The sequence below is a fragment of the Varroa jacobsoni genome, unplaced genomic scaffold, assembly GCF_002532875.2.
Source record: "Varroa jacobsoni isolate VJ856 unplaced genomic scaffold, vjacob_1.0 contig01291, whole genome shotgun sequence".
Taxonomy (NCBI): domain Eukaryota; kingdom Metazoa; phylum Arthropoda; class Arachnida; order Mesostigmata; family Varroidae; genus Varroa; species Varroa jacobsoni.
In genome coordinates, this window is record NW_019214614.1 from 60,643 (window position 1) to 80,770 (window position 20,128).

A 20,128-nucleotide genomic window follows, 5' to 3' on the forward strand; every position below is an offset into this window, starting at 1 on the left:
AAACAGGGCAAGGCATTTCGCTCCCCATTATTATATCATTTGTCTGTCAGCTTTCGGTTATGAGTTTCTCTTTTGCAAGCACTATTTGTGTGCCTTCCTTTCCCTTGCCCAGGTTACCTTTTTAATTTGTTTTTATTTTCCATTCATTGCTTTTCGTACAAAACTGTGTACAGTTTACACACTTTAATATATTCACTTGCTCATCGCATTTTTCTCTATAATTCTTCCTCCGTCATTTATAATTGTATTTAATAATAATTAGTAATATTATGCGTCAGTATCTTTTGTTTTTGCTACATGAACATGTACATTGATTGTATTTCAGTGCTTTTGGTTGTGGTATTATTTTTTTTTTTTTCGTTTCTGTTACGTTATAACCAAGTTGGTTAATGTTCGGCTGTTTTTGTCGTCTCTCATACGTGCAAAGTTTTGATGGTCTTTTTTTTTTTTTGTTTATAACTAGACTCACTCTATAGATTAAAGACGACAGAGACGCTGCTCAAAATGTTCTTCATATTAGTCCTTTTCAATTTTGTCGTGCATATATTGTTCTGTCTTGTTGTTATCATAATTACTTGTGGTGTTGTTGAAAATGTTTTTTACTTATATTACACTTATGATCTGCGCGGATGAATTGATAATCCGCTGTATCGTCGCCATTCGGTCGCCACGTTCAAACAACACATGGCTGGTTGTCATACTTATACAATAACACACGTCTACGTACTGTACTCGAGGTTATTTTCTGTTATTATACCCCCACAATTACATCATTATTGTTATTATTATGATTATTGATACTGTACACGGACATTGCATATCGATTGACTCATTCGTGCCCATACGATGACTGCAATTCGAATGACGACCGGATGCAAGGACTTGCTTCTCAGCTACTACACCGTACTACTACCAGATGGTACAACAAAGACAAGCAATACCTCCTGCAGCTTCATAATGCCTCCTCCGCTTTTCATTCCATCGCAATCTCGTTGGCTTTTCTGTTTTATCGCAAGCCCTCACTGTTTTATAGTGATCTACTCTACCGTAGAGCTGACAGCGGCCAAAATCTTGAGGCAAGCGAAAACAGCAATAAAAAAGCCCTCGTCGCGTACCAAACGGCAGGCTGTAGCCGGCCGGCACTTGAAGCCATAGCAGCTCTTGAGGCGTTGTCCAACGTGTTATCGCATTCCGATTGGCCCTGCAGAACCTGCAGTCGCATCTCGACCTCGTGGCCGATATGTTCCCCCCTTCCCAATGAAGAGATGTCAATGCCGTGGTCCAGATGACCCGGACGCAAGTGGCTCTGCGAAATGTGGGGGCATTGATGAGGGTAAATGGACAGCGTGTAGAATTTCTCCTGCAGCTGGTAGACGAAACATTGCGTGCCTTTGCCTTCTTCCTCAACAATCATATAGGTCGTGTTCCCTCGACGATAATGGCCGTAGCAGGAAAAGTCTGAAATAACGAAATGGAAGTTCCGTTAAGTTGGAGCTAACTGCCTTACCCCCCAACACGCACACCTGTCAATCACTTTAAATGTTTATGCGTAAAACCAATGACAATCTACATCGAAGTGCATTCGTGAACATTGGTCCCGCAGTATATTTCGGTTTATTATGCTTACGTTTGGCAGATTTGTAGGGTCCGCATGTGGAGTAGAAAGCCATTGAGGTCTTGTGAACACAACCCAGGGTTGTGGCTGGTCCTACCATCTTGCACTCCTCTAGCGGGAAAACGGTCCGACCAATAACTTTGAGTGAGGTGCCGTGCAAAATGCACCTCTTTGGCGTGGCTCCTGAATGTGTCCATATAATATAAAATTTATCTAAATGTATCTAAATATTACGAACGAGCGAGCGTGTATAAAAATGAAAATATATAAATTTCAATAAATCATAAAAAAGAAAACGAAGTAACCATGCAGATGATGTAATATTTGAACGATAAAACAGCTCCGTGCCAGTTTATATAGCAGACCCGACCATCAAAACAGACGGCTCTAATATATGAAGACGCGTTTTATGAACAAAAAACGCTAGTTTCTGCATGCTGATGTGTCGAACACACAGCTGAATATATATATGGGTTACGTTAATAAAGTGAACATAGCACCGGCATCGAGTCATCGCAATCCTGTATTCGTTGTTGTTGCTGTTTTTTTTTGTTTCCGCTCGTTTCCACTAATCGCGTCATTCTTTCGTATTTTTTTTTTTATTGCATTATTTGTTTGTTGTCTACTTACGGTACAGAGTATCAAAATGGCGGCTTTCCTTATCGTAATACGGTTGCTGGCAGGCAAATTTGACGGTCGGCGCTGGCGAACCAATCTGCATCTCGACCACGTGCTCCGAACGGCGTGACAACGTTAAACAACGATAGCTCATCTCACTGTAAATTTATTGCAAACAAGTATACAGGTGAGCATACGATACATCAATGAAGAAGTCATAAAGCACGAAAGATGGAAAAAGAACAAATGAAAAGAGCATATTTGAAGCTAGTAGCAATACCGGCTTCGCATACGAGCATGAACGGAGCGACCTCCCTACTACCGTTTAACTATGCACGCAGCAGAAGCTCTACGAATATCTATTTAGCTTCCGCTTTTTCTGCTCGTGCCACCTTCGCCAGTGCTAGTAGTACTAAGCAGTAACGCTAGCCTCTGCCTGGTCCTATATTAATATATCTTGTCGTATATGAACAGGTTACGGGCTGGCAGTGACCTAAGAGTCAACTAGAGTTGCTTCTAGTGGGTCTACTAAGTCGACTACGCAGTGAATAAAGTGAATTTAGTTATGATATGATAAAAGAGAGAGAAAAAACCACTCAATGTAGAAGACTACCATAATGGTGTGGATTGCAGTCTTGTCTAGGTCTCGGCGCGCCAGCCTCTCGTAAACAAGCTATGCCGCCATCGTTCTACGTTTTTACATAGTACATTATACCCTATTATCACATCGGCAAAGCCGAAAAAGAAGAACAGCGTCCGTTGTGGGCAACAGCCCCATAGACGCCGGCTGACGATTTCCTATAAGCTTGTTTTATACTTTGCGCAGCAACGATAGATGATCTTTCTGTAGCTAGCAGCATTAACATCAACAGCGCTACTACGAGGGGCAATAGCAACCGCGAGCGACGATACGATTACGTAGTACATCCTGTACGAATATGGCTGTGTACACTGTATACCAACGCACTCACACTCATTAGCCCAACCAGCACGACACGGCATTCAGGAAAGCAATCATGAGTAGTAAATGTTGTGGAAGCACACCCACATCTCGTGTACTGTACAACGTTCTCGGTAAAGGCAGCAGCAGCAGCTGCAGCAGCAAAGGGAGCTGCGAATGAAACTATGAGAGAAAGTGGAAAGGGGGTGGTCGCAAAAGAGGAAAAGGAAAAGGAGGAGGAGATGATTGGACGTGCGTATCACGAGCAAGCTAGGTAAGACCCAGCTTCGTTCGTTTGTGGGTACCAACCACACGTACACATAAAGACATAACATCTATGCTAACAAACACGCTCGCGCAGACTTATACGCTCGTATAGACATTCAAGCCCCTGCTGCACACGGGCAAACATATAAGTACAATACAGTCGGGTATGGTTGGGACACGGTAGCACATCTCTCTCACACACACACATTTTCACACACGCACACACACACAGAAGCTATAGTTGCACGGTGTTTTCGTAGAAGCATCTACTTTGTGTTGTGTCATTAGTACCACAAGCCCATAGAGAAACTGAATGACTTGGCAGAGGTGGTGTTATACCAGCCATGCTGAGACTACTGCCGTTGCCGTGACTGCATCTGCCACTGCCAGCCCCTTCCATCGGATCCGGAGTGGCTCCGGCATTGGCAATTTGGTCTGCAGCGGCAAGAGGCAACATTTCAATGAGTAGTAGTGAATACGGTACTAACATAGAAACCCCGCCGTCGTCTGCATCCGAGATCCTATCTTCATGTACGGTTAAATATCCTCAGACATTCAAACGAAGAAGGATCTAAAGCAACGAGGAAAAAAGGGGAATATGAAAGAAGTGTTGGCAGCGAAGAAGTGTGAGCGAACCGAAAAGGCGATCCGACCAGCTATAGCTGAACACTTATTGTGCATAGTGCCATTCAGAAACCTACATAGGGTACAGAGAGCAACATTTAAAGAAGAAAACAACCCACTTCAACCCTTTTTCCCTTTCAGCTTATAGCATACAGAAACCCAAACCCAAAAGCCCTCAAATACTGGTAAGCATCAACAAATGAATGCGCAAGCGTCAAGTCACGTTCGGCCAATCCTCCAATCTCTTCACTTAAACCTGCGTGGGGCTCTTTTTTACGGCTTTTTCCCTGTTCTTTCACGCGGTGTCAGTGTCCTTCGTGTGCTTCTACTGGCTTTTTGGCGAAACCGGTTCGCCCGCCCGATTGCATGATTGCAGCTAGCCTCGGCATATCCAGCCAACACTATCGGCTTTTCAAGGCCCTCACGTACTAGGCGCTCTTGGCGGAACGATGCGCGTGTATGTAGCTATTACGGGCTGTTCTTTCATGCAACAAGGCTGTGTCATGTGTTACCCTTCCATTCCGTCTATATGTCGAATCATTACTGGAGGCTTTATACAGCAGCAGCAGCAGCAGCAGTAGTAGTGTACAATAAAAGTCATTTGTCGCATGGACTCGAAAGGGTAGCAGCAGCGTCAAGTGACGGATCCTCACTTACACCTTTCAGTTATATGGTGATTCGCGTTCTTTTTCTTCCTCTATCTCTGCTCTATTCGGCGTGCTTTATTCTCAACGCGAATCACGGACTAGTTAACTACGGTCACCTTGCTTTACTAACGCTAGGCTTGCGTTGGGTCTCAGACTTACCATTGTTACGCGAGCCCATGGGTATGATAGCTAAATCTTGCAGCGACAAGCAACTTTCAGCCAACCTACACGGTACACATGTTCAGCCCAAGTTCCTTTAGCTTGTCACTGGTCTATTCAGTTCAATGCTGATGCTCCGGCTTGTGAGCAAGGATCATTGTGACCATCAGTTTATTTGCTCGGCTTGGCCATTTCTGCGCAGAATGGCTCCGCCACAGGATTATGCGATGCATGCATGTATAGCCTTGCTGAGGTTATATGGGCTTGCCTGTCTTCACAGGAGCCATTTTGCCCTTCTCCGCTTCTTCAGAGTTCCCTTCAGGCAGTACCCACGTGAGTGTTTGTCAATCCTAGGAAAACATCGCGTCGCCGAGCTTGTTTTCGTTGCCACTGATAACTCGGTATCCTCCTGTAGTCTATCTGCTACGCCGATTTAAATCGCTGGTACCGCCTCTGCGGCTGATGCTACTGTTATTGACAAACCTACCACTGGCAGACTCAGTCACCATGTTTTTGCTGCCTTTTCCAGTTCTGCTGATGGCTCCCAGGTAATCACATGAGACTCACGTGCATCGACCTACTGAGAAAGCAGGACACAACGCAAACGAATGGAAGATCTCTATTGGGATATAACATAGAAGGTCGACAACAAATGCACCCTGTCAGTGCCCAGTCAGTAATGCTGCTGCCGCGCTTGGATCAGTGCATACATTACTCATTCGTTATAATATGATAAATCATCTTTGTGGGCAACTTCCAATGAAACGAGTTACCCTCAGCTTGCATGGACGTAAGGATAAGTATAGAACATGTGCGTAAGTGTGTCTGTCCACAGCGCAGGGGAATTGTACCAGTAGCGGAAACTGCGCAGCAGCCATCGGAGGCTTTGTGTTTGCGAAATCGGTAGCCGGCGGCCAGCGTTCAGTAACTAGACGCAACGAAAGACCTTGCTTTATTACTACACGCACGACAGGCGGCAACTGGGCAGCATACGACCAGTCGTTCGTCAGAGCAAGGACTTTTGGGATGACGCTGAGGAGTTGTAGTTGCATTTTCGGCCTGCTTGCGAGGTTTCGTCTTGGTTGTGGGGGTGAGTCAGTCAAGGGTTTTCACTCTCAGGGGGATTGACCACCCACTGCGGCCATTGCCGGTCATACCATCGAAAGCGAGACCACCGCTGCAGGGTGCTGATCAACGGCGCATTTATTTTCAACAACAGCAGCGAGCTTACTCTTTTCTGCTATCTCCTTCTATTTATTTGTGGTTGTCCGCTAACATGGCAGAAAGATCAAGGAAAATCTTCAATACCGATTGAAGCATCCAATACTAACATAGAAAATAAATTGGTATGAGGGGCCGCACCTTGATCAAATGCAACGATCATATTATAGATGTTCGTTAAGAGGATTCCCAAAATATTTTCACCTATTTCATCTGTTTTTCCATATCTCCGGAAAATTTGTTGTTAGGTCCTGTTAAAAATATAGTGAATTTCCTACATGCTAACTAGCATTAAATACTTGATAACAATAATGTTAAAAAAAAGCTGACTCGTGGAATGGATTCGTATCGTCTCGCGTAATCGGACCGATCTAACTTGCAGTCCGATCTCGTTCGTCCCATAAAAACCGCTTTGTTTCTCCTACTCCGACAAATAAGAATAAACTAAACTTGGTGAAACTTAAGCAATAAGTCCGAATTTTGAGCTAGCATCGACCGACTAGCCGCTGGGTCGAGCGGGTCGGCTGAACATTCATAGTACAGCTAGAACCCTGTTGGTGAAATAGCGAACTAACTCACCATTTCTGCTGGTACTCGACGACATAGCTGAACGTTCCATTGCTCTCATCCGGATTGTAATCTTTCATTTGAAAGATGCATACGGCACGGGCATCCTCTTCACCGTCCTCGGATATTGTAAGCTCGCGACTCGTGGTTGAAAAGATGACTCGCGCACGCGGGTCGCCGGCACCTGCATTACGGCGAATTTTCCTCCACACTGGCCTCTTCTGGTCGTTTTCTCCCATATAGAACGGAAAGAAACATTGCGGCTGAGGACTTTCTACTGCAATTCAATCAGGTCGACAAATACAGATATATTTAAATACGTTTAAAAAAAATCTTTAAAAAGTGAAAACCGTAGATAAGTGTCAGCTACTTGTCTCCTGTTAACGATAAACTACTGGCGAATGGCTGGAGCCGGGCTCCTTGGGCCTCTTCGAGAGAAGACAAAAGCAAAGCCCCTTTTCTCTAATATACTAACTGTTAGCCATTCTAATGAAGCCCACATAAGGCCACTCAACAATGGTCACGTGAATACAGCCGCTCTCCTTAGCTGCTGCCCATCTGTTGTCCATCGTAGGCCACAATTAATAAGTATGTCTTACTGTTGAATTGAAACTTTCCAGTAGGCTCTATGATTTAATCTGCTAACAGCCTCAAGCTGAGGTATATTAGATTCTCGGAAAACCCAATGCATTTACTCACTACTCGTGAATAAAAGCCAAGTTACCCTATCAGTGCGTTATAAAAATATCCGCATCAGGTCTCTACGCGACTACGACGCACCGATATTATTCTGTGTATATGTATATATAGGTCGCTGTACTAACGGTCGTAAATTTGCAGTGCATAGCGTGCACATATGGTGTAGTATTATGTATAGTTGTTAGCATGATGGCAACGTACTACAGGAACCTTGAGAAATAACGGCAGACATCAAAAGTTGTTTTCGCTTCTACCGGTACTTAACCCGAATTGCCACAACATTGTATGGGTTGGGGGAATGACACGTAGTAGAATCATATAGAAACTGCTCGCTGCTATGTTCTGTAAGGGACAACGTCGAAGTCGCGGTAAGCGACTTCCCCGCTGCTTACGCTCGTTTGACCCATCCACTCACCCACGCAGTTCCCTTGAAACCTCTAACAGACTCAATGATTAGGAACTACCGGACTGAACGGGACTTCATGACGACGTAATTCCGCCGGTAAAAGGACTCTGTATACCGCGACGCCACAGCTTTCGATGGTACTCAAACGGGCTTGTGAACTGGTCGAAAGTTGATGGTGTAGATAAAATATAATCTGGTTCGGCGAATTCTAATTAAGCTACAATATCCTTTCTATCCGTCGTAATTGGATTATGCGGATCTCGGAACAAACGTATTACCACTACGATGCATACCAATGTGAAGTTTCATGACGCGCGAGCCCTCATAAGCAGAGTACACTCCATAACAGGTGGCGTCCGCACTTTCTGATAGATAAATTGTTTTGCCGTGGCCGTCGTGTTGGTACATCTGTAACAAAAAAAAATAGAAACAAACCAGGAATAAATGGTGCCATTTTAACATTAAATCAACAGAACGTTTCGTTACATAATAAGAAAATAGGTATCTAAGTGCACATATAACATACCATAGCAATTAGAGGCTCAATATAAAATCATTGATCAATTGTATGGAACGCCGAAAATCACCCATGAGCTACGATGAGCGCTTTCAGTGTGGAGGCCCGTATCCAAAGTAACGACTAAATGACCAGTGACAAATACCGCTTTACCAATGTCGATTATTCTACCATGTTGAAGCCAAGTCTAGACTATGTCTTAGTGCGATCTCGAAGTTCGATAAGAGGAGCAAAGGGATACATTTTGTTTCAGCATTTCTCTTCAATTCAACATTAATTGCCATTGTCTTTATCGTATCAGCATCGGTTGATCGAGCCCAATCAACATATTTCTATGAAAAGCTAGCACTCACGTAGCATCTGTAATGCGCGGGATCGTTAGGATCTCGTATCAACTCCTTTGTGGACACCATTTTTCCGATGAAATATAGTTGATTTCCCTCCTTCCATCGTGCGATACATGTCAGCTCCTCAGCTGTCGACATAGATAATACTTACGCTGTCGTTAAAAGAACTTATCCTAGTCGTTGGGAATTATTTATCATTGTGAAAATTGATGGTTTACTATCGCCTCATCTGGGAAGAGACTTTGCAACTTTAAATTCTATGGTGAGTCTATTCATATTGAGTAATATTCACGTCTATAATATACTTCATATATATATAGATTGACAGTCACGACTTTTTAGGAACACCGTTACACGTCATTGTTTTATAACACGTTATTTTAAGCACTTGGCCATGTAGTCTCATATCCTTATTTACATTGATGCGCAAAATTTTACTCATTTTGACTAGTGTGAATCGATAAATACAGCTTCCAGTAAATATCGCAGATTTATCATACACTGAAAAAAAAAAGCAGGACGTAGATGTACTTACTGGAAGACTCGGTTCCCATGACTTCGGCACATGCTTGAAATCTGAACATGAGGCGGGTGTTGTTTTGGTTGCACTGATCAACCGATGATGGCGGCGTGCGACACTCGCCATGATTGCGGTTGTATGAGAAACGATACCGTTGATCGACCAGAGGACAGCGCTCGGGGGTCGCGTTCACTAGGTAGCATAATAGGAAATATTTAGTGTCAGCAACAAACAACTCCCAATCGGATACGAGGTCTACACAGTTAATATAAAAAATCTTCTATTGTTTGTAACGATCTAACTTCATCTTCTATACAGATTGCAGCGCTCTCTGCGACGATAATGCGCTGCGTGTGCTCTAAATTCTGCCAAAGCAGATCGAGATTTGTCCACGCTAGCGGTGCGATCAAACTAACGATTGTCGTTCACGTAAGCAAACTCCGTGTCAAAATCCCTGGGCCTGCGTTGCAATCAAACGCATTATTGGAACTTACACCAGAAATTCAATTTGTCGCTGTGTTGTGTAAGAGAGCTACCAAAAGTCTAGGAATGAATGTCGTCATGACACACGTACATCATCACTTACATTAAAACCAAGCTCCAGCTGCGTGCGGTGCTTCTATTAATTTGTAAACCGTAGAATGTGCACACACGAGTTCATAACGTGCACAGGTCTCAGCACATAACCACTAAAACGAGGTTGTTAGAGAATCATATTCACATATCAATGATCCAACAAGGATCTTCTTTCTTGAAGAACGTATGTCTGTACCTCATCGTTTGAAACTGGAAGTCACTCCCAAAAACCGAAGCTGCAACCCGGGATTCATTATTGCGCAGTTGGCAAATACCATATATGTAAGTGCCACAATAACGTTATTACATTAAATGCAATTAAACATATCGAGCTCTATATAGCTTAAGGAAAGTTACTTCTTCCCCCGGGGTACGCCCTTCGGGATTATTTTCGTAATACTAATAGACGTTAAGCCCGATGGAGGCGATCCATCGCAAAAAGTGCATCCAACAATTTCTACCATCCAATCGTTTTTCCAGTTTTTTTTTTTGAGAATTCCATAATATACGGGCTTCAGCTTCTTATGTAGATAACGCCACAGGTCTAGAACGCTATTTTGTATGCCTCTTCAGTGGTTTCGTAAAGGGGTTGAGATATCCTTATCTGGTTGGTGAATGAGTTTTTCGCTGGTTCATCTTTCTCGTAAGGCGTTTGATTCTGTGCCTCAGATATGTAAGCGTGTGTCTGTGTGTTCATATTAAAAGGCAAGTCTTCCTTGTTCTCCCGACACGATGGCCGTAAGTATGTGCATTAGTTCCTCTGTTAGCCCGAAGGCATTTTGTCTGAGTCAGCCTTAAATTTAGCTAGTTCCTCAAAGGCTCGTCTGTCAAATGTTTCCCAATCGATCAGTTTTTCGATTTTCGTTCTTTCTTAGCTTCATCATTTTTTTTTATTTCGGGTTTTCCTGGTATTCGTAGAAATTCTAATTTCAGTCAAGCAATAAAATGGACGATTAACCTCCTTGATGTTGGATACCACACGAGCTGTTTGAAGTCAATATATTTTATAGAAGAGCAAATAGACCACGCTTCATGTTCTGGCCATGTTGGTCCACTTCACATCAGAAGGCTCCACTCTGCCTTTTTGCCCGACCTGCTACTACATTTTGCTGTGGTCAAACGGAACCGCATATAGATTCTGCTGCTTCCACCTGTAAGAATCCTAGCAACGCGCCCAACAGCCGAGGAACGTAGAAGCCGCAGATGAAGAATTAAAATGGAGGAAGAATTCTTCATTGTATTTCCACTGCTCACTGTTTATTCTGTGTGAGGTCGTTGGCTGCTCCTCCATAAATCATAATGCATCTGTCAGTTTCCGTGACGTCTATGTCCATCTTCGACCTTGCAGGTGTTTAATACCGCTTCAAACGTATAGTCGGATCTTTGTCACCTAATGTTTGTTGAGGACTTAAAATTCAATCCTGTGAAGGGGCATCTGAGTAACGACAGCGCTCACTGTCTAACCCCTGGGTTGCGTGCCGAAATGATCGTCGAGCTGTGCGTGGCATCTTGCGTCATCTTGTTTGATCGTCCTATCTCGTTTTTAGGCAGGCAGTGTTTGCCTTAAGCCGGAACCAAGGAGGTAGGCTTAGACAGCGGTGTTCTCCCGCCCATACAAATGTAACCATACGGTCTTACCCACACAGTCGTATGTCCTGACAAATCAGCCTCGTGAAACCGTCTTACTCGTTCGCACGAGCAGATGAGCCAAATACGACAGCACTGAAAATAGTATCAATACTGCAGTTGGATATGGAAATGGACCCGTTATCGCCCCGAGACGCAACAGATAATGTGGATAGCATCAAGCAAAGTCGTCTCAATGGCTTCATGTTTACAATATGGTGTACAAGTAAAAATTGCCACTATTGAACGTAACACTATTCACGAGTTCGCTCATCGAGAAAGCGATCGCACCATAGGATTATGCTAAGTAAGCGTTTAGGTTTCGCAGTCAGAAACAATCAAATTATGTTGTTCTGTCCGGTCACGACTTTTTGCGAAGTAGGCAAACGGCATCGAAGCCCTCATACGTGCAGATGAATGGCATTATTATGCACGGAACCATAAGGATTTTAAGCATGCTCCGTTGTTTATATTCTAGAAGTAGAAGACCTTTATATGATGGACTCTCGTAACTACACGCTGGCTGTTTTTATGTCATTCATAAACATTTGTGTATTTGAATGCTACAAATTTATAGTAAAAAATAAGTGTTTGTACACACTCTGTTGTTGCAGTAATCGATCAATGCAGCGCGTTGGCAATTAACGATATGATGGTGCTCTCCATATGCATCCCTATATCGCGAGGGCTTTCATTTTTTTAACTGCAATTCTTCACTATATAATTAGATCGAAGATCTCGCTTTTGGCATCTAACGTCATAATTCGATAAGTCAATTATCTGGGTTATGAGCGATCCAATTTTGAAGGTTATTAGCCGCTAGCTATGTTTCGCCTGAGCTGTGAACTCCTCAAACGGTATTTCCCTTTCAAGCACGGGTAGATAATTGAGCAGTATTTTAATGTAGCTCGAATCTATAGTATATAATTCGTCCGTTAAAGTTACTTACCTCGGATTAGGAGGACAGTGGGCAAATCGGATTCAATCTGATAACGGACCGAGCTGGCGTCGGGCCTTGCTTCCGATGCATCAAAACATGGCGCTAAAAATAGCAATAAACAAAGACATATTAAAAAAGTACAGCAACACACTCCTAGCTAACACTTCAAATTGTAAATTCAACTCGGGGAAACGTTTGAATTCTCGTTAAGGTCAAATTAAGTTTCAAAAGAGCATTATGCCCAACAAATATCTCCGGTATCCCTCGCAGTAAATATAAATAAAGGGTTCAGTGGATTTTTTTTTATCATAACATGAAAAATGTATGGATCATGTTGAGGCGGAGTCTCCCTTTTACTTCTATTCAATGTTGTCGGCATTTTATAGCTATTGTCCTGAAAGTTAGAGACCCTTTTAGGTTTGATAACATACTACCGTTGGTTTGTTCCATTTCATGTTAGATTACTTTGGTGTTATCTCCACAGGAGAGGAGTTCCCTTGAAAAATAAGCCGACATAAACTGCCTTGTTAAACGTCCGTACGGGTTTCCAACCTTCATTTGTGCGGTGAGGCTATTTACGTTGTAAATGGTAGACAAAAGGTAGCTGGGATATTGTTGGGAAATGCCCTTTAAATTCCCAACAGATATATTTTATCACAAGGACAACACTACAATTGCGAATTCTATCACGAACGATTTGTCACCCGACAACGATAGCACATCAGTCAGTTACTTGAAATTATAACATTGTCATATATTTTAATTCATACCAATCTCAACCCTTCATACTTACACACTCGATATTGCAGAACATTTGGATGTTTCTCGTGTATAATAAATCCACGATAACACCGGTCTCTCCTGTTAACAATAAATACAAATAAGTTAGTAGTAGAACAGGTAGTTCCAAACTTATCAGGACCGATTCAGTCAGCGACTTCAAACTATGTTAGCAGCATAAACAAATACTATACAACCATTGGAAAAACCGATTAACGCCACTTTATCGTCAATTTCCAGTCGCGTCGGACGTAAGAAGAGAAACGCAGAGAAAACCTGCCTACTCTCCTTGCCGTGACCCGAAAACGTACTGGCAGCCGTCTCTCGTCGCATATACACATAGATAGCATCGCTTCTGTTGCTAGCTACAGTTCTGAACGCAAGATCCCTCTCTCTCGCCGCAGGTATCTCCTCTAGTAACTGCTTCCTATTGCTTCTGGCCGTAGGATCATCTCAGGCCATCGCAATTGTCAACGAGGTGAACTAGCAATGTAAGACGGTGGCCTTATCGGGTTCGTATTTTGACTTCTCTCTCTGTCAATCGCTCCGTTTCTAACTTTATCACTAGGCTGTATTCCTTCCCCCTCACGGCCAACTTCATCGGCTCCTCTTTTTGCACGCACAATTCGGCATAGTTGCAGTTGCAATCTCCGAGGGTATGGAATGGATGCGCCGGGATGCAGCAAATGTTAAATCTTCTGCAAGACAAGCTACCTTTTCCTCCTAGCTTTAGCTAGCTCCCTCTAGCACGAAGTCAGCTTCGGCAGCTTTCCTTTGCAAAGGAAGCGAAGACTTCCGCCGCGATCCGTACGTGACAAGCATTGACGCCTGCTCAACACAAGATACTGCGATAACGGCGGAGAGCGTCCTGCCGCGGAAAGCGTGGCATACCATGTGCATTTTGTTGGTTCGACATAGGTGGGTAAATCGGTTGGCGATACTCGTGGAGTAAACATTGCCCTGTTCGGTGTTGGCACCGATCAGGGCCTGCGCGCACCCATAGACCCCGCCGCATTGTTAAAGATTAGTTAGCCCTCCGGTCGGATACACACAACCTGGCTAGAGTGCTCGCACAGGTTGGACAAATGTCATTCTGACAAAATGCATTACTTCTTGGCGCGGGCTAGATTTCTCTTGTTCGACGGGCCAGCGCGAATAGAAGGCCAGCGCTCAGAATCTATGTTATTGTTGGCATTGGAGACTTCATCCCTACAGTCGAAACAGGCACCATGGAGAGGGTTTGATGACAGTTGAATCAAATAAATATTGTATATATAACTATGCAAAATACTAACTTGCCATATATATGGCGATATATATATACACGATTGCTAAACTATATATATATATATATATATATATATATATATATATATAGCTTAGCAATCGTGTAAATAATCGCTATACGACAAAGCAATATCCCGCCACTGTTCATATTTTTCAAGTATTAACATGGTCCAAATAGTGCGCTCTAATATAAGCTAATTAAGTAAAAGGCTGAAATGTATCTAATGTATAAGACAATTATAATAAAGGCATCTATAATAAGACAAACGAAGCGGTCATTGAAGCACGTGGTCTTGTTTCAAATTTTTACCAGCTCCGAAAGGTTGAGCCTTCTTATTTGCGACACGTCGGCTGTGATTGGGGAATTAGACAGACGGAAAGCAGAGATTCCTGAATCCTCGAACATTGGCCACTTTGGCGCTAAGCACAGCCAACGTCACGGGACAAAGCAGAAAGGTAATACAAGCTTGCCATTCAATTGAGTTCACTGCATGAAGTTCCATACGGTTACGAAAATGGTACGGAGACGATGGCAGGTTTGCAACAGAGACAATTTCAGGTGAGATCAATTTTACTTGGTGAACTCTTGATGAAAATGAATGAAGCAGACTATCGACTTTTACCGCTAATGTAGCAAATAGGACGTCATAGGTAAAGCGTAGGTTACCGCACTGATTCTCAGATTAGGATTTATTTGGGTCATCGAAAAGATTTGAAGACATTACAAAAAAAACCCGAGAGAGACGTATCCAAACTAAACGGGGCGGAATAGGATAAGATGCTTGATACTGCATGTCGCTGCACGAAAGAAATTGCACTTACTAGCCTGACATGCTGAACGTCTGATGAAAAGTTCTCTGTAGATTACAACGAGACTAGTTGCTTCAATTTCGATTGAACGTTTTTATCGTCGGAGACGGTACAAGGTGAACAAGAAAAAGGGCAACAAAGTTACACAATATATAGGCACCACTGTTGCGTTTAATAGCTTAGTTTAATGGGAAACAAGTTGATTTACAATTACCTCCTGTGTAAATAGATTAGGATAGAGTCGACTAAAATGAGGAGTGTGCCTGTTATACTCTTTTGAGGCGTGCATCAAGCATGTCTGTTGTATATACATATATATATACATGGTGCGAAATGGACATTTAAGAAAATGCTACCAGTCCATTTGAGTATTTCTAGTATCACATATGTAATGGATAAGATATTCTCACAGGGTATATACGGTGACGAAAAGATAGCCGATTACTTACGTGTCATCAATGACGAACGAGTGCTCTTTGTCGTTGGATCCACCTAAAGAGTCTAGACATTTGCCACGTGCTAGAAAGTTGTTTCGATCAAGCCGAAGCGGGTACCGTAAGCCCTGTTGAACCCAATCATCTATCCACTGCGATGGAACCACGCATGCTGCCTGGCGAGCTTCTGCAAACATTGCAAGCAGAAAAACAATGTCAGGAATAAGGAACTGTTGGCAACAGTATACTTCAGAAATAAGTTTGCGTCAAATAGTACTTGCAAAAATGCGATCTCGACTAACTATTTATTACGCTAGCCTACATTTGTACATATAATGATTACAACTGAGATAGCACCACATCCGACTGGAGTATTATTTGAAACAAATATACTATATGTGTGCCTCAACCAAACGCTCGAAAATGCTATAGATTCTTATTATAGGGTTTCCTATATACTTCTGGGGATTTAGATAGAATTTCACAGCCTGTAGTACACCAGTTTTCTCCTGTATTTAAGGGTCACATTTGGCGAAATTGGCAAGTTGGCTCCTCAGGATAGGGAAGGTTCCCGCAAGGCTCGGCTAAGCGGTCCCTATTATCGTCTGTTTCGGTACTCAGGATGCTAACCCACTTCCTACATGCTTGCCGCAGGTTAGAATATGGCTTTGCATTTGTTGGATTTGATGCAGCTGGTGCAGGCAGAACGGCATCTTATCTAGATTTGCTGCTAATCACCGCGCTCTGGTAATACGCGAGTCTTATGTAGACCTGCTGGAACGACATCCTTAAGGTAGCATAAACAGATTGTCGAGTTTTTACATTGTACTGTTTCCCCACGTTTACAGAGAAAGTCAGGCTGTTGACTTATGGGTCTGTATAGAGGGAAGAAGTGAGGGCGGAAGCACGAGCGACGACAAACCGATGTAACGTCGTCGTGGACTCTTTCTGAAGCTGAGCTGTTACAGAAGACGAACACAGAAAACACGCTAGCTGCAATGAATGGCGTGTGTTCGAAAAGCCCAGTTGCCTCTGCAGCAATATAATACAGAACTAATCGCCTTGGGCACGTCTTGCAAATAAGTCGATGCAAGGATTAAGAATCTGCTGAAATCCTACTTTGTTTGTTACTGTATTGAACAACATATCTATATATTTCTTTTAATTTCTTAGAACAAGTACAAATACATGTTTATGTTGTTTCGGCTGCAGTTAAACAAGACCTCTTAAGGTTTTCCACGGTCTGTGCTTTCTTCGACCTTGGTGCTCGTCGTTCAGATGCAAAAATTGGACTTTCGTCTGGTCACGCACGAAACAAGCTGAGTAAATTTTAGTGCTCTCTTTATGATGTCTCCCCTTTCTTTGCACAAGGTTCAACTCTAATTCGTGCGGCTATCTCAGCCTGTGATGAGGTTAGTTAGTCCAATTTACGAGATGACGAATTGTAAAGTATCCACTTATATTGAAATCCAATGTATTATTGCATATCGACATAACCATCTGGTGGTATAACCAAGACGGTTCTGTCACACGTCCCCGTTCAGTGTACGCACACACAATATCTGAAACACCTGCGCCCCACCCACGTCCTACTGCGCCAAGCTACGTATGCGTACTACATTTGTATATATGTATAAATATATTTTAGCTTGTCGAACAGTTAGTGACCGTTTTAAAAAACAAAAACAAATATGATCAAGACATCCGAATGAGACTGTTAGTTGAATTATGCGCCGTTTCTATTGGTAACATTCTGCTATTTTTTTTTTTCCGAAGAACAATGATCTCATTATTCTAGAACCTCTGGGGCGTCTGCACAAAAGTTATGACAGGTGATTTTTAAATTTCTCTTTTGAGACTAAGTGAACGCTATTAAGAGAGTTCTGCAGCGACGGACACAGATAGTAGTCTAAAGGCATAATTTGGCAGATGCATTAAAATTTTCTAATTAAGTTCATTCAATTTCAGCCAGGTGGCTAAATGTATATGTGGTCTGGCAATGTCATAACGGAAAACAACGCTTTTTCTGTTTCGGTTGATTCTTTCAATGGCTTATTGTATTCTCTCCAGTTATTGATAGTAGAGATCCAAATGAATCGTTTTGTTAGGTGGGACCGATTCATTTTCAATTTCAGCACGCGCATAGCGTTACCTTTTTTGGCACTTCCCTAAGCTTTGGCACTGATTGTGGTGCACATTCTTTATCTGCCTATTATTTTTGTATGTAATCTATTTTTTCAGAATTTTTTTTTATTTAGAAAGAGTTTAGCAGATAAAATTAAGGCGGAAATTCTTCTACGTCACTACAATAAAAGTGACAAGGATACCGTTACTCTCGATAACGCACCTTAACAATAAATAGTACAATTGTTTTAGACGTTTCGACGCCGTTTGAGCCTTTATTATAATGAAACTTTACTTAATCTAAATAAAGACCTATCAACAATGTTGACACATCTATCTACCGTCCAATCTCAACTTTCAAACGCCAGCCTAATGCGACTCATATTACTTGCGATATAACTTTCATTCGATAAACGTTTAATACTTTTTCAATAATTCAACGTATAATTTTTTTACATTATTATAATAGATATGCCTATTTACATGAAGTTACAATATCTTATAATGCTACATTATTTTATGTATTCTATGAACCATTGCTACTGCCGTGTTCACAATCGAATATCCGCCTCCTAGGGGTCTTTCTGAGTTAAACGCGACTTGAGTGACTGGTTTGGAGCGAAGCTTCCTTTGTTACGGCAATGGGTATCGTGTAGGAGCAAAGTAGCCAATCCTATTGTAGTAAAGGAACGATGAGAAGACAGGAGCCTGAGTGGCAACATCTGTTGGATTTCTCCGCTGGTTGGCGAACCGGCCCCAAATGTGCTAGGACCCCATTCCAGGACAGATTACCGGCCACTGTAAGCGTTCAGGTCAATCCTGTGCCTAGTATATTGTTGTTGTCTTGACTGCTGTGACGTTATTGTCATAACCCTCTACCGCCTGTTGTTTTTCCCTTGGAAAAAGGCACTCCAAATTTTGTTTCTTTCTCCCCTAGTGTCCCTATCCTTAGGCCTCTACCGGCGCCCATCGACTGAACTATACCAAAGTGCATTAGTCAGTATTGAAGATGACAGAAAGGCCAGTGATAGCAGCTATCGTTGACGGACCACACAAACCACTGGGTTTGAACCCGCAGAACTGAAGACAACGGTGATAGCATGTTATATATCAACTAATGTATATATGTATCTATGCGAGTTCACATGAGCCGTATGGGAGCCGCTCGCTACCTTAAATACGGTGTCGCGAAGACAAGGAGGCGACATCGGTTCTTAGCTCAACTTGGCCGACCGCAGTTTGGCTCAGCAAAAGGGAAATCGAATGTGCAAAGTGTAGCAGCAGGACCGCACGAAATCGCTTGTTGTCTTCGCTTACCTGATGCGCTTCTCTGGGAACAGAGAAAGGAAGCTAGTGAATGATAGTATTATATATGCAATCTTCGCTTAGATAAAGTAGTTGTGTAAGAAGAAGCTTTCTGAGGGACAACAGCTGCACTATGTTCCATTCACCCATCTAGCGATCCTGCAGAGCACATTCGATGGCATCATCTGGGATGTGGGGTAACCATTCGAAAGGGGGTCTGTCTTTGCTGCAAGATCTATATGATTATACCGTGCTATTCAAGAAGATACGCCGACAATAGGACTCTCATCGATCAGAGAAGGAAAGGGGATTATCTGTTTATTCCTTCAGACCGGAAAACAGCCAAGATCTCCTACTGCCTGTATTACTGAACAGTTGGGGATTAATTATGTGGATTAGTAAGGTCGTAGGTCCCAAGCAGAAAAAAGATGTGTAATGCATTCTGCTTGCCTGATAACGGTGTTTCCTCTTCTCAAGATGGAACGTGTTTGAGTCAACTTTAGTATTATATATACATCTTTAGTAGGTAAATTTTTTACTAGCGAACATCTTCCATTATGTAGTAATTTGTAGATAAGCCAATACACTGTTAACATCCACGTTTTATGAAATAGATACAAAAACTATATATGCTGCTCATTCGATGTAATGCTAAACACACGGACAGCTTATGGTCTCCTCGTATCTGGACATAGATACATACAGTCAATCTGGTCTGCACCAAATACTTGTTCTAACCTCTATTACCCTCGTACCTTCTGATCGTGTGCAGCATTTAGAATGTACTTGTTACTTGGTAGTCGACAATGGGTTTGCGGGGCGCGCTCCCTAAAAAATTTTCGACACCTGCAGGTCGTAAAACAGAGGGGAGTTGGGGGTTAGGGGCAAGACAAAAATAAAACGATCGCATTGCTTGTACCACTTGTATTAGTAACACTAATACTAATATTGCTACTATGGTTACTTGTACATCTGCAACACCTTTCCGTGGCCCCCGGCCTGTCTGTCTGCCATTGTGAATTGTCAGCGAAGCCGACAAACGGCACTTGACAGGCGTAGACTTCCGCCGCAACAGCAGCGAGCCTTTTGTATAGGCTTT

At 42.7% G+C, this 20,128-nt stretch overlaps 1 protein-coding gene across 1 annotated transcript; it reads right to left on the reverse strand.

The window, feature by feature from the left end:
• Positions 1-342: 342 nt before the first annotated feature.
• LOC111271943 (uncharacterized) lies at positions 343-15,797 on the reverse strand. Its single transcript, XM_022853004.2, has 10 exons — positions 15,616-15,797; positions 13,083-13,150; positions 12,299-12,391; positions 9,163-9,339; positions 8,634-8,755; positions 8,057-8,171; positions 6,671-6,935; positions 2,246-2,391; positions 1,628-1,798; positions 343-1,458 (listed from the first exon to the last, which is right to left on the reverse strand). Exons 1-10 carry the CDS (start codon positions 15,795-15,797, stop codon positions 1,043-1,045), a joined length of 1,755 nt encoding a protein of 584 aa, XP_022708739.2. The 3' UTR covers positions 343-1,042.
• Between the last annotated feature and the right edge of the window lie 4,331 nt (positions 15,798-20,128).